General features: G+C 36.1%; 1 protein-coding gene across 1 annotated transcript in view; it reads right to left on the bottom strand.

The window, feature by feature from the left end:
* Positions 1–14,458, bottom strand: part of CNTNAP2 (contactin associated protein 2) — a 2,991,056-nt gene that overhangs the window by 59,577 nt on the left and 2,917,021 nt on the right. Inside the window, exon 23 of the mRNA XM_053715812.1 lies at positions 1,521–1,748. Within this exon, the coding sequence (XP_053571787.1) occupies positions 1,521–1,748 (228 nt within the window). The remainder of the gene's footprint in view (positions 1–1,520; positions 1,749–14,458) is intronic.

Genomic DNA, 14,458 nt, shown 5'->3' with positions numbered 1-14,458 from the left:
GGTGGCGAGATTAGTCACCCTGAAACTCGCTTGTTCTGGGTGATTGACATGCCCTGCTCTCTCACAATTGGTTGTGAGAGTGCAGGGGGCGGCACTGTACAAAGGTCTTCTGCAATGTGAAATTTTGCAATGCAATTCTGCATTACATGCACCATTTGCAGGTGGACAGTTTCTCTACTTGCTAACTTGTCCGCGAGCAATCATGATACATTTTTCCCATAATGGGCTAGATTACAAGTGGAGTGCAAAAGATTGCTTTCGTGAAAGCAATATTTGCACTCCATTCAGTAATACCAGCACATGCAAATGTGCGCTGGTATTACATGTTGAGCGCAATGCGAACGCATCCTCGCGTTTGCATTGCAAGGAAGCATTGCGCTCATGAGAGCATGCATCCATAGGCTCCAATGGGAGCCTCGTTCTCATGCCGTAAGACATCACTCAGTGATGGGCAGCAAAGTATAAATATATATGTATATGAATATATACATATATATTTATGTGTTAATATGTGTATATTAACATATTAACACATAAATATATATGTATATAAGCAACATAGTTCCCCATATACCGCAATATAAAGGCACTTTTCAGTGATTTCTTTTCTAACACCCCACACACACCAACTTTAACCCTTAAAAACTGCTTTGTGCAGTTTTTTTTCAATTACAAAAAAGCTAAATTTTTTTTTTTTTTTTTACAAAAAAATTAAATATTCTTTATTTTGGGGGCAATTAGGGAATATTTTGAAAATGAACCAAAGATTTGATATGTGGTTCATTTTCGGAAAGCTAATTGCTACCGTGAGCTTGCGGTAGCATTAACCAGCCACTTATAATAGCTGGTTATTTATTGCACGTCTGTAAACGGGCAAATTTGCCCATTTACGGTCACTTGATAAATTAGCGCTCCATTTGTAATCTAGCCCAATGTTTTTAAATTTGTGTTAGGTAAAATTAACATGATTACAGCTACATCAATAAAATAAAATGTAAATAAAAATAATTTCAAGTATGTCAAAGAAAACACTCTCTCTTTAAGCTAAACACAATCTAAAGTGCTAACTTGATACTTTGGTTTTTGCTAACATTGCAAACCGGAAAAGTGTCCTTTGATTAAGTACTATCATGTTTCTGTCATCATGCAGGTACAGTTCCTGATGTAACAGAAAAAGTCTAGTAATGCTTTACATTCCACTATAAATTATGTACAGATATTTTCCCATATCCAAACCAAAAGTTTTAAATTGCATTAATTTATTGTCTGCTTAAAAATGTCTGAAAAAAATTGTCTGAAATAAAATGGCCTTTAAATTCCTTTCATTTAGAAATTCAAATAAACTTTATCACATGCATATTTATTTTTGTATAAACAATACTATGATCACACATCTTCTGTCCTAGTACAGGTGAAAATCCTGGTGCTTTATAAATAAATATTAATACTAATAATACAAATAATAAATAATAATGCATGTTACAACAGCAGTGCACACTATCAAGTGAGACAGTGCTTACCTGAATTTAGATGCCAGGGATCAGAGTTGGAAGTCATTGAGGGGATGGTACGTGGAGAGGCACCGCAGTTGGATTCTACAAGTTCCCCTTGGATGTAAACTTGAGAGTTGTTGTTCGGTCTTAGAGCTGCCTTGAGGGGAGCGATGAGATTAAACTGCACTCGGGACAGGCAGCCACTGAAGCCAGGAGTGTTATACGAATGGATCTCTTGGTCTATCTTTCCGGTCTCTGGAGACAAAGCAGTAGAGTGATGTGTCAGCAATTCTGTGCATTACCAAGGAAATATGAAAAGCTTAGTTGTTTTCAGACTTGTTCACAGTGTGACAGGACAGCGTTGTATGCAGCTACTTTATCTGCATTGCAGTGCAGCTCAACTATAATAAGGAATAGCTCATCTTACTCTCATATATGTGGTACAGTCAATGAAATCACCCATGTACTCTACATAAGACAGTGGTATATTAGTGAAATCAATGTACCTAATACAGAAATGTACCTATACATGTTTATTTGCTTTTTATTAAATACTGGGATCTAACATAGTAACATTTTTGAGGTTTTTGTTTGTATAGTGGGAATACCTTATTTAGATTTCCAAAATCAACCAAGATAATTTATATTTAAAATCATTATATTTTAAAGGCCAATAGTGCCATCACCCAAGTAAAAAGTAGGCATGATTAAAGGGACACTGAACCCAATTTTTTTTCTTTCATGATTCAGATAGAGCATGAAATTTTAAGCAACTTTCTAATTTACTCCTAATATTAATTTTTCTTTGTTCTCTTGCTATCTTTATTTTAAAAGCAGGAATGTAAATCTTACATTTTAGGTTCAGCACCATGGATAGTGCTTGCATATTGGAAACTTACATTTACCCACCAATAAGCAAGCATAACCCAGGTTCTCAACCAAAAATGGGCCGGCTCCTATGCATCACATTCCTGCTTTTTAAATAAAGATAGAAAGAGAATGAAGAAAAACTGATAATAGGAGTAATTTATAAAGTTGCTTAAAATGGCACGCTATATCTGAATCATGAAAGAAAAAATTGGGTTTAGTTTCCCTTTAATTATTAAATGATTAAATTATATCTGTCATGTCAGAAGTCAACCATAGATTGTTAACATATATCTTACCTTCAGTGTAGGTTGAAACATGGCTAGCAAATATGTTGATGCTAGCTGTACAATAATTGCTAAATAAAGAGCTATTGTATATTTCTATGTGCACAGACCTTTATAAAATCTTTATCCCAATAGCTTTATTAAAACCACTTCCAAAAACAACAAAAAAAGCATAAAAACAAGTACTCTGACCATTTTAAAGGGTCATTAAAGTGATAGCAAAGTCAAAATTAAACTTGCAAGAATCAGATAGAGTATGCACTTTTAAGACACTTTTAAAATTACTTCTATTTTCAAATGTGCTTTGTTCTCTTGGTATCCATTCTTGAAAATGAATATGCACATATCCTACACTAGTGGGAGCTAGGTGGTGATTGGTGTCTGCATACATTTGTCTCTTGTGATTGGCTAACAAGATGTTTCTAGCTAGCTGCAAGTAGTTCAATGCTGTTCCTTCAGCAAAATGATAACAAGAGAATGAAGCATATTTTATAATAAAAGTACAATTGAAAGTTGTTTAAAATTGTATGTTCTATCTCAATCATAAAATACAATTTTTGGGGTTTCCTATCCCTTTAAAAAAATCTCAGCAGTATGGTTTTAAATACCAAGTGCATGCACACTGTGCTGATTTTGGAGCTAATACAGGCAATGATTGATAAGAACGCTGTGTGCACTGTACACAGATCAAACCCAGCAAACAGTGCCTGTGCATTTGTGCATACATGTGGTAACAATAAAGCAAAGCAGCCGTTTTTGTTATTAGCACACTTTGCATTGCGCATAAAGTATGTACTGAGCATAAGCTTATATATATATATATATATATATATATATATATATATATAATAGCTCAGCTACACATAAACCCCTCTATATGTGCATATAAACCTCACTTAAAGTCGGCTAGTAAGGCCTTCTGTGTATATTGATCACTGTGAATCACTGTGAGTTAAAGGGACATTAAACCCAAATTTTTTCTTTCATGATTCAGATAGAGAATACAATTTTAAACAACTTTCTAATTTACTTCTATTATCTAATTTGCTTAATTCTCTTGATATTCTTTCCTGAAAAGCATATCTAGAGAGGCTCAGTAGCTGCTGATTGGTGGCTGCACAGATGCCTCGTGTGATTGGCTGACCCATGTGCACTGCTATTTCTGCAACAAAGGATATCTAAAGAAAGAAGCAAATTAGATAATAGAAGTAAATTGGAATGTTGTTTAAAATTGTATTATCTGTCTGAATCATGAAAGACACATTTTGGATTTAATGTCCCTTTAAACTCAAGGGTGGTTCATAGCATAGATGTGAACATAGTTTGGGAGAATATGGTAAATCGTGAGATTGTTAAAGTGGCTTACTTAACAACAGTCGTCACATACTCAACTATTACAGATTCTCATCAAATTATATTTCAATAATACTTCATCTAAAGTAGTGCAGCATCAATTGTAGCTGCTGTATATTGCGGCAAGCATTAAAGCCAATTAAATAGAATACAGAATCATCACAGTAGCTGTATTGCAGCAATGCAGTGATGGCTAGGTAAATGTTATGCTAATTATTGAAGGTCACTCACTAAGGTAACTTAACTTAGTAAATATACTGCATTGTAGTTCGGTAGCCTTAGGCAAACTAAAACCCAGGAGCTCACCAGTACCCTAGCTTCCCCAACATGTTTCGCCTGGACAGCTTTTTCATATTAAGGGGTTTGTGAAGCTGAGCTATTATATATATATATATATAAATATATATATATAGACTTATGCTTAGTACATACTTTATGCGCCTATCATACTAGGTAATTTACTGTGCTTACCAATCTTGCTATTACGACTGCAGGTACCTAAGAATGGTTTTTAATGTTCACCTTCCTATTTTAATTGTGTGTTTTTCTAATAAAAGTTAATTTTTAATCCCTCCACACAAACATTGTTGTCAATTTTCCCTTTCTCATAACAGCTTTGCAGCTGCAAATTGTATACTGTTTCTTTATTCAGTTCAAAAACTGTTAATGGGTAAGGGAAGTGACGACCCCTTTTTAATGGTATGCCATAAATCATATTGCAAACCCTGGCTGAAGTTAAAGGATAACTTATTATTTAAGTTATGTATATCTAGTACATATACCCTTATACGCAATCCCATTGTAACATCATACAGATTATTTTGGTACCAAACATGACATGTGTTTTATATTTGGTCACCCTGTAACATAAAGCTGAATCAAACATGCCTTAAGATATCCTAGTTTTCTCAACTCTAATTTGTGTCTTGATAGGGACACTGTTTTTTGTCACTCTGCGTTGACATCTTTGCTTCATAGACTGACTGGATGCACCAGGTCTCTGGGTATATGTAATTAAGTTTGCTCAAGTAAAACTTAGAAACTATTTTCAAGAGAAACTAAATAATTAACACAGAGAAAAAGTTAACCCCTCAAAATCTAAAATCATAAGGTGTTCATGAAAAACAGTAACAAATTTAAAAGGAATTTTCCACTGAAACAAAGGCCCACATGAATGGAATTTGGTGGAACCAAACATTGGGCAAATTCCAAAACTAATTTTTGGATGAAACAATTTTTATTTGTATATATGAAAGGGACAACCAGTGTGTTCTAATACACACACGACAATGGGGTTGACAATTGCAAAAGAGATACAAGGTCTACTAATTGGATGAGGGACATGTCCTTAAGGTGTATATGCCTGACATGGTTGTAGCTCTAAGTTGTATGGAAACTGCTGATTGTCTGGGGGATATAGTGTCAAGAATAATACAGGAACAAGAGGGCAAGAGGTCAACTTTATATATAAATTGATAACATATAATTACTTTTCAATATTTTTAAACAAATATATTACAAAATATTACAATATCTTTTTTAGTCAGTGCTTCTTTTTTTCTCAGTGACTAAAATGTTGCTTTAAATAATCTAGTTGTAAATATTGACATGCTGATATTGTTTGGGAAAATGTTAAACATTTTTAAAATGAAGACTAATGTTTACAAATTTAGAGAAGTAGAATATTTAACTTTTTGCAATGTTGTGTATAACTAATGATGATGATGAAGTTAACTGCAAATTATAAACTTGTAAATGCCTATTTATAGTAGTAATGATCCTGATAGTATAGTTCAGACTGGTGCAAATCTTGATTAGGAGACAGCAATAGAAAATTGCAGATCACAGAGAAGGTTTACCAAGCCCATCAACACCTGACAAAGAAACTTTCAGCTACATGAAGTATAAAATGGACCTTTATTTCATAATGTCACATCATCAAGCATGATTAAGGGCTAGTACTGAGCCCAAAACATTGCTTGTTTCTTGTTGCACCCTGTGGCATTATGAAATAAAGGTCCATTTTATACTTCAACCAGATGGGGGTTTCTTTATTTGTTTATAGTTCAGAGTGGGACATTAGAGTGGTGTCATCTGACTTCTCTATGGCTTCTGGGTGACTCCTCTCAGCATTCTGTAAGGAACTAAACATGCATTGTAGGAGATGTTGTATTTCTGCCTGTGATTCCAGGCAAACAGGGCTACAATTCTCCAAATACAAAGCAGAGAAGGATGTGCAGTTAGGGTTGTCAGGTGTTCAGTATTCAGCTGGACAGTCCAGTAATTCAATCAGTTGTCCAGTAAAATAACAAAAACTGGTTACTTAAATTACTTATGTCTTGTTCTTTTACAAATATGGCACCAGAAATAAATGACACTGATCACTCACAACAATGTTGTGCATGTGCAGTGTTAATTGAGGTACTAGAAAGAAAAGAGAAAAGTAGGTACGTTCTGGTACAAGCAGAAAATTACTTCTGTGGATAATAAATACTCTATGTAATATTGGCACAACTAGTTTTATGTACTGCTGTTGATACAAAGGGGGGGGGGTTAAAATGTAGCTTTATTATTAGAACAAAATGGATATAAATGTTTTTTTATATTACTAACAACACATTAGTTTTAATAGCTAGTTTACATGTGTGTTATTGATATAAAGTTAAATTACTGATCAGCCAAAGAGGATAACAAAAAAAAAACTGTCTTGTCTGTTATTGTCAGCCAAGAGGGGTTGAATCATTGGTAGTCACCTGGAATAAAAGCAATGTTTTGTGTGTTTGTTACTGGAAGCCAATAGTAGATTAATCACATCAACATGTGTGAGTGTTACACTCAGAAAAGGGGTATCAAATAACTATGATATTTGTGTTACTGGCAACCAAGGGAAAGTATTACTGCCTAACAGAGCAACCAAGGGAAAAAGTGTTATTGCCTAACAGAATAAAAATCACTGCTTTGTATGTATTACCAGCAGTCCAGGGCTTAAAAATCAATTAGATGAATGAAACATTCAGATAGAGTTACATTAGATCTGGATTTACACTTTGTGTGTTGCACAATCCAAAAATAGCTAAATGCAGGCGCCTGAAGCCATATTTGGTATTTGTTTCACAAATGAATGAATGCACATGCCTTATAACACTACACATCTCACACACCTGTGTCACAGGGCTGCGCATAACACAGATGTAAGCGATTCCTTACAGAAGGGAAGAGCAGTTTTTAGTAGCTGAGAAATAAAACCAATGCATGTAATTGTGGTGGAATAATTCAACAGAATAATAGATCAAAGGCATTTGAAAGTGAAAAGCTGCAATTGTGGTCGATAGTTTGGTCTGGCTCTTATGAAGCATGACGCCTCCTGACCTTGATGATTTCAGTGGTACACCGCAGACAGGAGCCATAGCACTAGAATACCCGACCCTCTTCCTAAGGTGATAAGGTATTACAGACGAAATCACAGTGATACATTCATTGCATTTAATTCATTCCAGCATATCAAAATCAATGACAATCAGAGAATAGGACTCTAATTATCTCTTTCTAGGAATGAATGCTAAGTTTACACAGACATTTCTGCCGTTACTGAATTTGAACAACTGCGGCTGGTTATTAAAGGGACAGTGCACTGTGCATTTTTTTCACCCCTTTAATGTGCTCCCAGTGAATCATTTTACCTAATGGAGTGTATTAAATTGTTTACAAATAGCTCCTTATGCTTATCCTAGGCATTCTTCAAGTTCCTCGCAGTGTTTGTCATTACAACCTCTTGTGAATGTGTATTCCATGAATCAATCACACTTTCTATAAAGAAGCGTCCTCAAATTACTCCTGAATCTACTACACTTCAGTTTGTGATCAACACTGAGGTAACCACTTGATTTGCTACACTAGACAGCATTAAAATAATGTGACTGTAATATTACAACCAGTGTCCTAACTTTATACATTATGTTACAGATCACTTTTAGGACTGCCATTTTTGTTGGAAAAATACCAACATTAGATGTCCATCCCAGACATTGAATACAAACTAAAATTGCTATTATGGATTTAAAATGACTTTCAAAATGGATCCCCACAAACTTAGTTAAAGGAACAATAAATACCTTAAAATTTGAATTAAAATAGTTATGAGCAGCAAAACAACATTTCATATACTTTGTTTATTTATTTTGCTCCCTTTTCATGTAATGTAGCTCTGAAAATAGTGGATTTTTTAATTCTCAGAACTGAAAATGCACCCTGCTGACCTCTCAATGCCAACCTTGCAACATAGTGTATCTTTCCATAATTGGCTTTAACAGGTAAGAACTGCAAAACAATGCACTGTATACGAATATAATAAACGTGGCTAGCCTTAACAGCTGCGGACTCAAACCCAGATTGGCTCCAAAAGAAGCCCAGGTGGGTGGAGTTTGGCTATTGATAAATAATTGCAACAAACAAGTTATTAATTGGTTCCAAAAAAGTTGTTTAGACTTGACTGATACACTATTCTATAGCAAGACAACAGACATCTTGTAATTACAAGGTCTTTACTATCCCATTAATCTGTTTTACCTACATCATTCTAAATTACAATCTAAATGAGTTAAATAACATTCTATAACTTGCCTACTGGATGACCCCTAACTTCAATATTTATTTGTTACTTACAGTCTTTGTATAAATACAATTACAACTATCTTTTATTAGTTAAATTAAATTATTAAATTATTTTTACCCATGGGCATGCAAAAAAACGTCTGTAGCAGAGCTTGACATATCTTCTCCATAACTATTCTAAAATGAAAACATTAAAGGGACATTGAACCCAATTTTTCTTCTTCTCATTATTTAGATAGAATATACAATTTTAAACAACTTTCCAATTTCCTTCTATTATCTAATTGGTTTCATTCTCTTGGTATCATTTGTTGAAGGAGCAGCAATGCAGTATTGGGAGTCAGCTGAAAGTCAGTGACAAAAGGCTTATGTGCAGCCACCAATCAGCAGCTTCTGAGCCTACCTATTTATACTTTCAACAAAGGATAGAGAGATAATGAAACAAATTAGATAATATAAATAAATTGTAAAGTTATTTAAAATTGCATGCTCTATCTGAATCATGTCCCTTCACACTTCACAAATATGCATTACAATTCTATCATTATACTTGCATATCTCCATATGGCCGTAGAAAATAAAACCTTTTTATATAGTTATAGTGATGATAAATTTCAGACTTTAAGAATGTTGCAATTAAAAATATATTAGAGTACAAGCAAATCCGAATAATAATTTTTTAAAAGTATCTATATTTTATAATAAAAGCTTTATAATCCTACTTGGTATCTTCTGATCCTCCGTCCCCCTTCATTTCCTCTTTTTGCTTGGCTGAGACATAGGGCTTAATTTATTAAATGTCGCGCAAACATGATTCTCTATAGTGAATCGCGTCCGCTGGACATAGCTAAATGCTAGTAGGGGGCTTTCATTCATCCTAATCGAATTGGATCTGGATAAATTCAATCCGCCACATTTTAGGTGGCTGAGAGGTTAAGGAGCAGTGGTTTTATGACCACAGCTTCTTAATTAATTTAAAGCAAGCCTGAAACGATGGGCCTGCGAAGCAGTCCCACACATTCTCTACATAGGCTTCCTAAGGGCTTTCAAAGGGCTGGACTTCAAGAATGTCATATGACACACACACCGATTGGATGTTCATTGGAATTGTCATAAAAAGGGTTCATCCCAGTGGGTTGGCATAACATTGTAATAGAAACATTACTGTGGGCACAAATTTAACCCTTTTCACGGATGGATTAAAAAAAGAAAAGAGGTATACATATACAGGTGGCCCTCGTTTTACAACGGTTCAATTTACACCGTTTCAGAATAACAACCTTTTTTTCCAGTCATGTGACTGCTATTGAAAAGCAGTGCATTTATTAAAATAGCCAGTAGGTGGAGCTGTCCACTTGTGTTGCAGCAAAGCCAAGCAAGCTGAAATTAATCAGTGTAACCAGACCTGAGCTATCGAGCAGATTTCAAAGGAACAAGATCTTCCTGTCTATAAATCAGTCCAGATTGGAATGCATAGAAAGAACTGTTTGCAGAAAAATGCAAGTGAAGTTTGTGTTGTGTGATTAGTTTATTAGGTTTATAATGCTGTTTAGCAAATGTTTTTGTTCATTTATCTTAGTTTAATTATATATTCTGTGTTGTATGATTATTTTATTAGGTTTATAATGCTGTTTAGCATTTAAAGTCTTCATTTCAAAGCTTTAAAAATAATGTATTAGGTGTTACTTATGACAATTTTGAGAGGGGCCTGGAACCTATCTCCCTCACTTCCCATTGACTTACATTATAAACTTGGTTTCAATTTACAATGGTTTCGATTTACAACCATTCCTTCTGGAACCTAACCCTGGCGTAAACTGAGGGCTACCTGTACTTTTTTAAATGGCAAAGATAACATAAAGGGCATTTGATTAGTTAAAGTTTACCATCACTTTATTAAACAAATACTACTTTGCTAAAAATATTTTTTTCCTATTAATAAATTTACTTTCTTTTTATTTAAAGAAAGTGCAAAAATTAGTTAATAGTTAACCCTCAAGATTAAACATCCAGCACAAGATGATATATTTATTGTGAAGATTAGAAATTACTTTCCTAGTCCTACTGTTCACACACACATGCACACATAAACACACATGCAAGTAGTCACACATGTACTCTCACATGCACACACGTACATACACACACACAAATATACACACACACACACAAGTGCAGGCACACATACCTACACAAATTTACATAGTCTCCTTACATGTCACATTTATTGTCAGATGATATGAATCATTGTGTAAAAAATACTGTGAAATAATATTCTCTTCAGAATACAGGACACTGCCAATGTCAATGATGACATTTATAATCAAGGGATATATACAGATGGTGAACCGCACAGTAAATTTGACTATAAGAGACACAATCTGTCCTTGTATTCGCTGCCTTTGAAAATGTCACAAGAAAGAGAATAAGAACTGATTTTTTTTATTTTGCCAAAGAAAGCCTAGTATTAAAGAAATGTACTTTTTTTTAGTTTAAAAGAAAAAAAATATATATATATTAAACTAAAAGTTATTGTTTTTTTAATTCTGATGGAGATCATTTGTTTACAAATACATTTCCCATGAATATATGTAAATATTTTTGTTGCATGGTGGGAAAACTTTGAAAAGATACTAGCATAAGACTAAGTGCCATCCTCTTTGCGACTGTAACTCATAATAAATACAAACACTATACTGATTTAGCAATTCTCTTTCTCCACTGATTGAAATACAACACTTGGCATTGTAATGTTGTTCATTTATAAAACAAATAGCAAACAAAATTTGAAAAAAAATTAATAAAAAGGGATAATTTGCAACAGAGCAATTAAGTAAACAGGCAGGGTCGGCTCCAAGGGGGGGGCATTGGGGGGCAATGCCCACCCAAATAGAATGCTGTGCCCCCTCAAAAAATATTGATATGATCATACGCGTTAAAAATAATAAATAAAATAATTTTTATTTAATGCTGCATGCTGGGGGCGGAGTTAGCTGCCGAACTGTGAGGTCGCATCACACATCTGCAAGGAGCTCCATGTCTTAACCTCTTATTTGGAATTGGAAGTCTATTAATTTAACCTAACTATCGTGAGTTACTCGTTTTCTTAAACATGATAAGAATATGATTGTATCATATAAATATAAGTCTATAAATTGCTACCGGCTTCTATCGATGCCTCAAAAGTGCACTGTGATCTTAGGTCAGGCCTAAGATCACAGTGCACTTTTGAGGTGTCGATAGAAACAGGTAGCCATTTATAGACTTATATTTATATGATACAATCATATTCTTATTATAGATTCACAGTACATAGGTTGTATTTAGTAACCTGATATCCGTTAGTTAGTGCGAAACAGGTATAGCTAAATCTAATCTACAAAATTACCAGCACCTGAAAACCTAGTATCCTCACTGCTATTGCAAACAAAGGGGTTAATTGGGGGGTTTGGGGTGCATGGCTGTTTAGGGGATATTATTGAGATTTGAGAATGAGTTTAAGGGTTTTGGATCATGGTGATTAAGGGGTGAATTGTTTTTAAGGAGCTATTGAACTGGGGGTCTCAAGTTTATTGGCTCCTGCAGAATGTGTAGGTCTGCTCTTATTTTGACTCTCTCATACATGCTTTGTAAATGCGTGCCCCCTCGGGAAAAAAAAATGCCCCCCATTTCATTTGTTCTGGAGCCGACCCTGTAAACAGGTAGAGTTGTTTAACCCTCTCTTTCATGAATTCAGACTTCGTAACAGTGCATAGCAAAGGGACATATTTTGGCCTAGGTGAACCAGTAGGGTTACCAGGTGCTTAGCATTTAACAGGACACTCCAGTACTTTAACTGTCTGTTCAGGAAAATTAATGAAAACAATGGACATTAAACAGATTGGGTCTAATCTGGGATCTGGGGGTCAAATATGGGCATATAACTGTCAACGGCTGCAGCAAATGGGGTCTGATTGGAGGTCTCATATGGACAGATAGCTCAAAGAAGGTACAAGGGAAGTGGTCTGATTTGGACATAATGAGCAGGGTCAGCAGGCAATGGGATCTAAATTTAGGTACCAGGCAATGTTCCCCCTAAGGCCAGTTTTGTGTGCGGCCCAGCATTGAAACAGTTAATAAAGTAACCACACCTTGCAGTCTGCATCGTGTAGTGTTTGCTAATTGCTCTAATTAACTGTTTCACTGCTGGGCTGCACACAAAACTGTCCTTAGAGGGAACACTGGTACCAGGTGAGCATATCACTGACAGGAGCTTCAGGCCTGCAATCTGATCTATAGCTTAACAGTTAATGCCTATTATTTTGTGGAGGACAGCTAACAACCATACCAGCAGGAGATGCAAGCTGCTCTTTTCCTCTGTGAAACCTGCCTTCTTTCACCTCCAAAATAAAAAGCTCACAATGGTGTAGCACGTTTCAAATAAAATGGTAGGCGCACAAACAGGCTATACTTACAGGATTTCAGTTTTAAATCAACCTTTTATTAAAACCATCACAAGGGTATCTTCAGATGCAGCTTCAGATTTTATTAAAATATAGCTCAACGCGTTTTGGCAAAACAAGCCTTTCTCAAGAGCATAAAATCAATATATGTCAAAGCAAGTTGGAGTAGTCAGTTGGAGTAGGCTACTCCAACTTGCTTTGGCATAGTTTAGTTTTGTTCATACCAGCTAGGCATGTGCTTGGGGCAGTAAGATTTCTTTTTGGGGGGGTTAAATCTATAGCATGGTGGGGGCGTGGCCTGACCGAGCTAGGAAATGGCTGCATAACTGCAGAGCTCCGCTGAGCACACTAGCCAAAAACAAGCAATCAAGTCCTAAATTGGGGCCAAAATAGTGCTAAACCATGTAGGGACCCTCACTGACCCCTAAAATAGCTGCAGGCGATTGGGGGACCGAAAGCAATAAGAGTCTGGTAAACACCTCCAAAGCGACGGACCGCACTGAACCAGCAAGGGGTTTCCCATGGGACCCGGACCCGCTAGACTCACAAGACAGAGGCGGTATTAACGGTGCACCTCGCACAGCCTCCACCATATACCCGTGAACAGGGTAGAAGCTGCGGTTTCGCGGCTCTCAGAAACTGCGCCACTAGATGAGAGGAGGCAAGATGGCGGCGGAGGTATGAGGAGCCGGAGCCCCATGCGTGCTGTGGGACCCACAACGGGCTAAGCAGAGTCCAGATCTGGTGACCGGAGGTGAGGAGAAGGGCTGCATCAAGTACGGTAGGCGGCAGATTATGCTGGATATACTGAAATTTTGAAGGGGATATATAACTATTGAGGGCCCAAGGGATAGTTTGCGGCCTAAGCCAAACTGACCTCATACAGTAAACCTACGCTTCCTAATTAACACACACCCTCAGATATGGGAGAAATCAATACCTAAGTACAGAAATCGAACACAGGGAGCAAAAGAAAAAAGGGGCAGCAAAGGGGATCCTCTGAGTCAGATTCAGCTAAGTGTACTAAACAGATACTGAGGACACAGAAAAACGAATTAACCCCTAAACCAACACACAAAGGCTGATGCAACACACATGCGAGAGGGAGCTGGCAGGCAAATACCTCTCACTGAGATAGAAAACAAGCTGATCCTAATCCTCAGTAAGAAAGTTTAAGACACAAAAGAGAGAAACGACAAGTAGCAACAACACATACTCCTCTCATAATGTCCTCCAGGAGACTAGTGAAAGGAGATAACATTTCTAAATCAACCCCTGTCAGCACTTTTTTCAAAGCAGCATTAACCTCCAACTCATCTACAGAACTGGAGCCAGATATCAGGGAGCAAGAGAGGTCAGAGATAGACCCTACAGACACTATGATAGATCCAACTCCAGTCACTAA

The sequence above is a fragment of the Bombina bombina genome, chromosome 5, assembly GCF_027579735.1.
Source record: "Bombina bombina isolate aBomBom1 chromosome 5, aBomBom1.pri, whole genome shotgun sequence".
Classification (NCBI taxonomy): domain Eukaryota; kingdom Metazoa; phylum Chordata; class Amphibia; order Anura; family Bombinatoridae; genus Bombina; species Bombina bombina.
The sequence above is the reverse complement of the archived record's forward strand: the minus strand, read 5'-3'. Positions and strand labels throughout refer to the sequence as shown.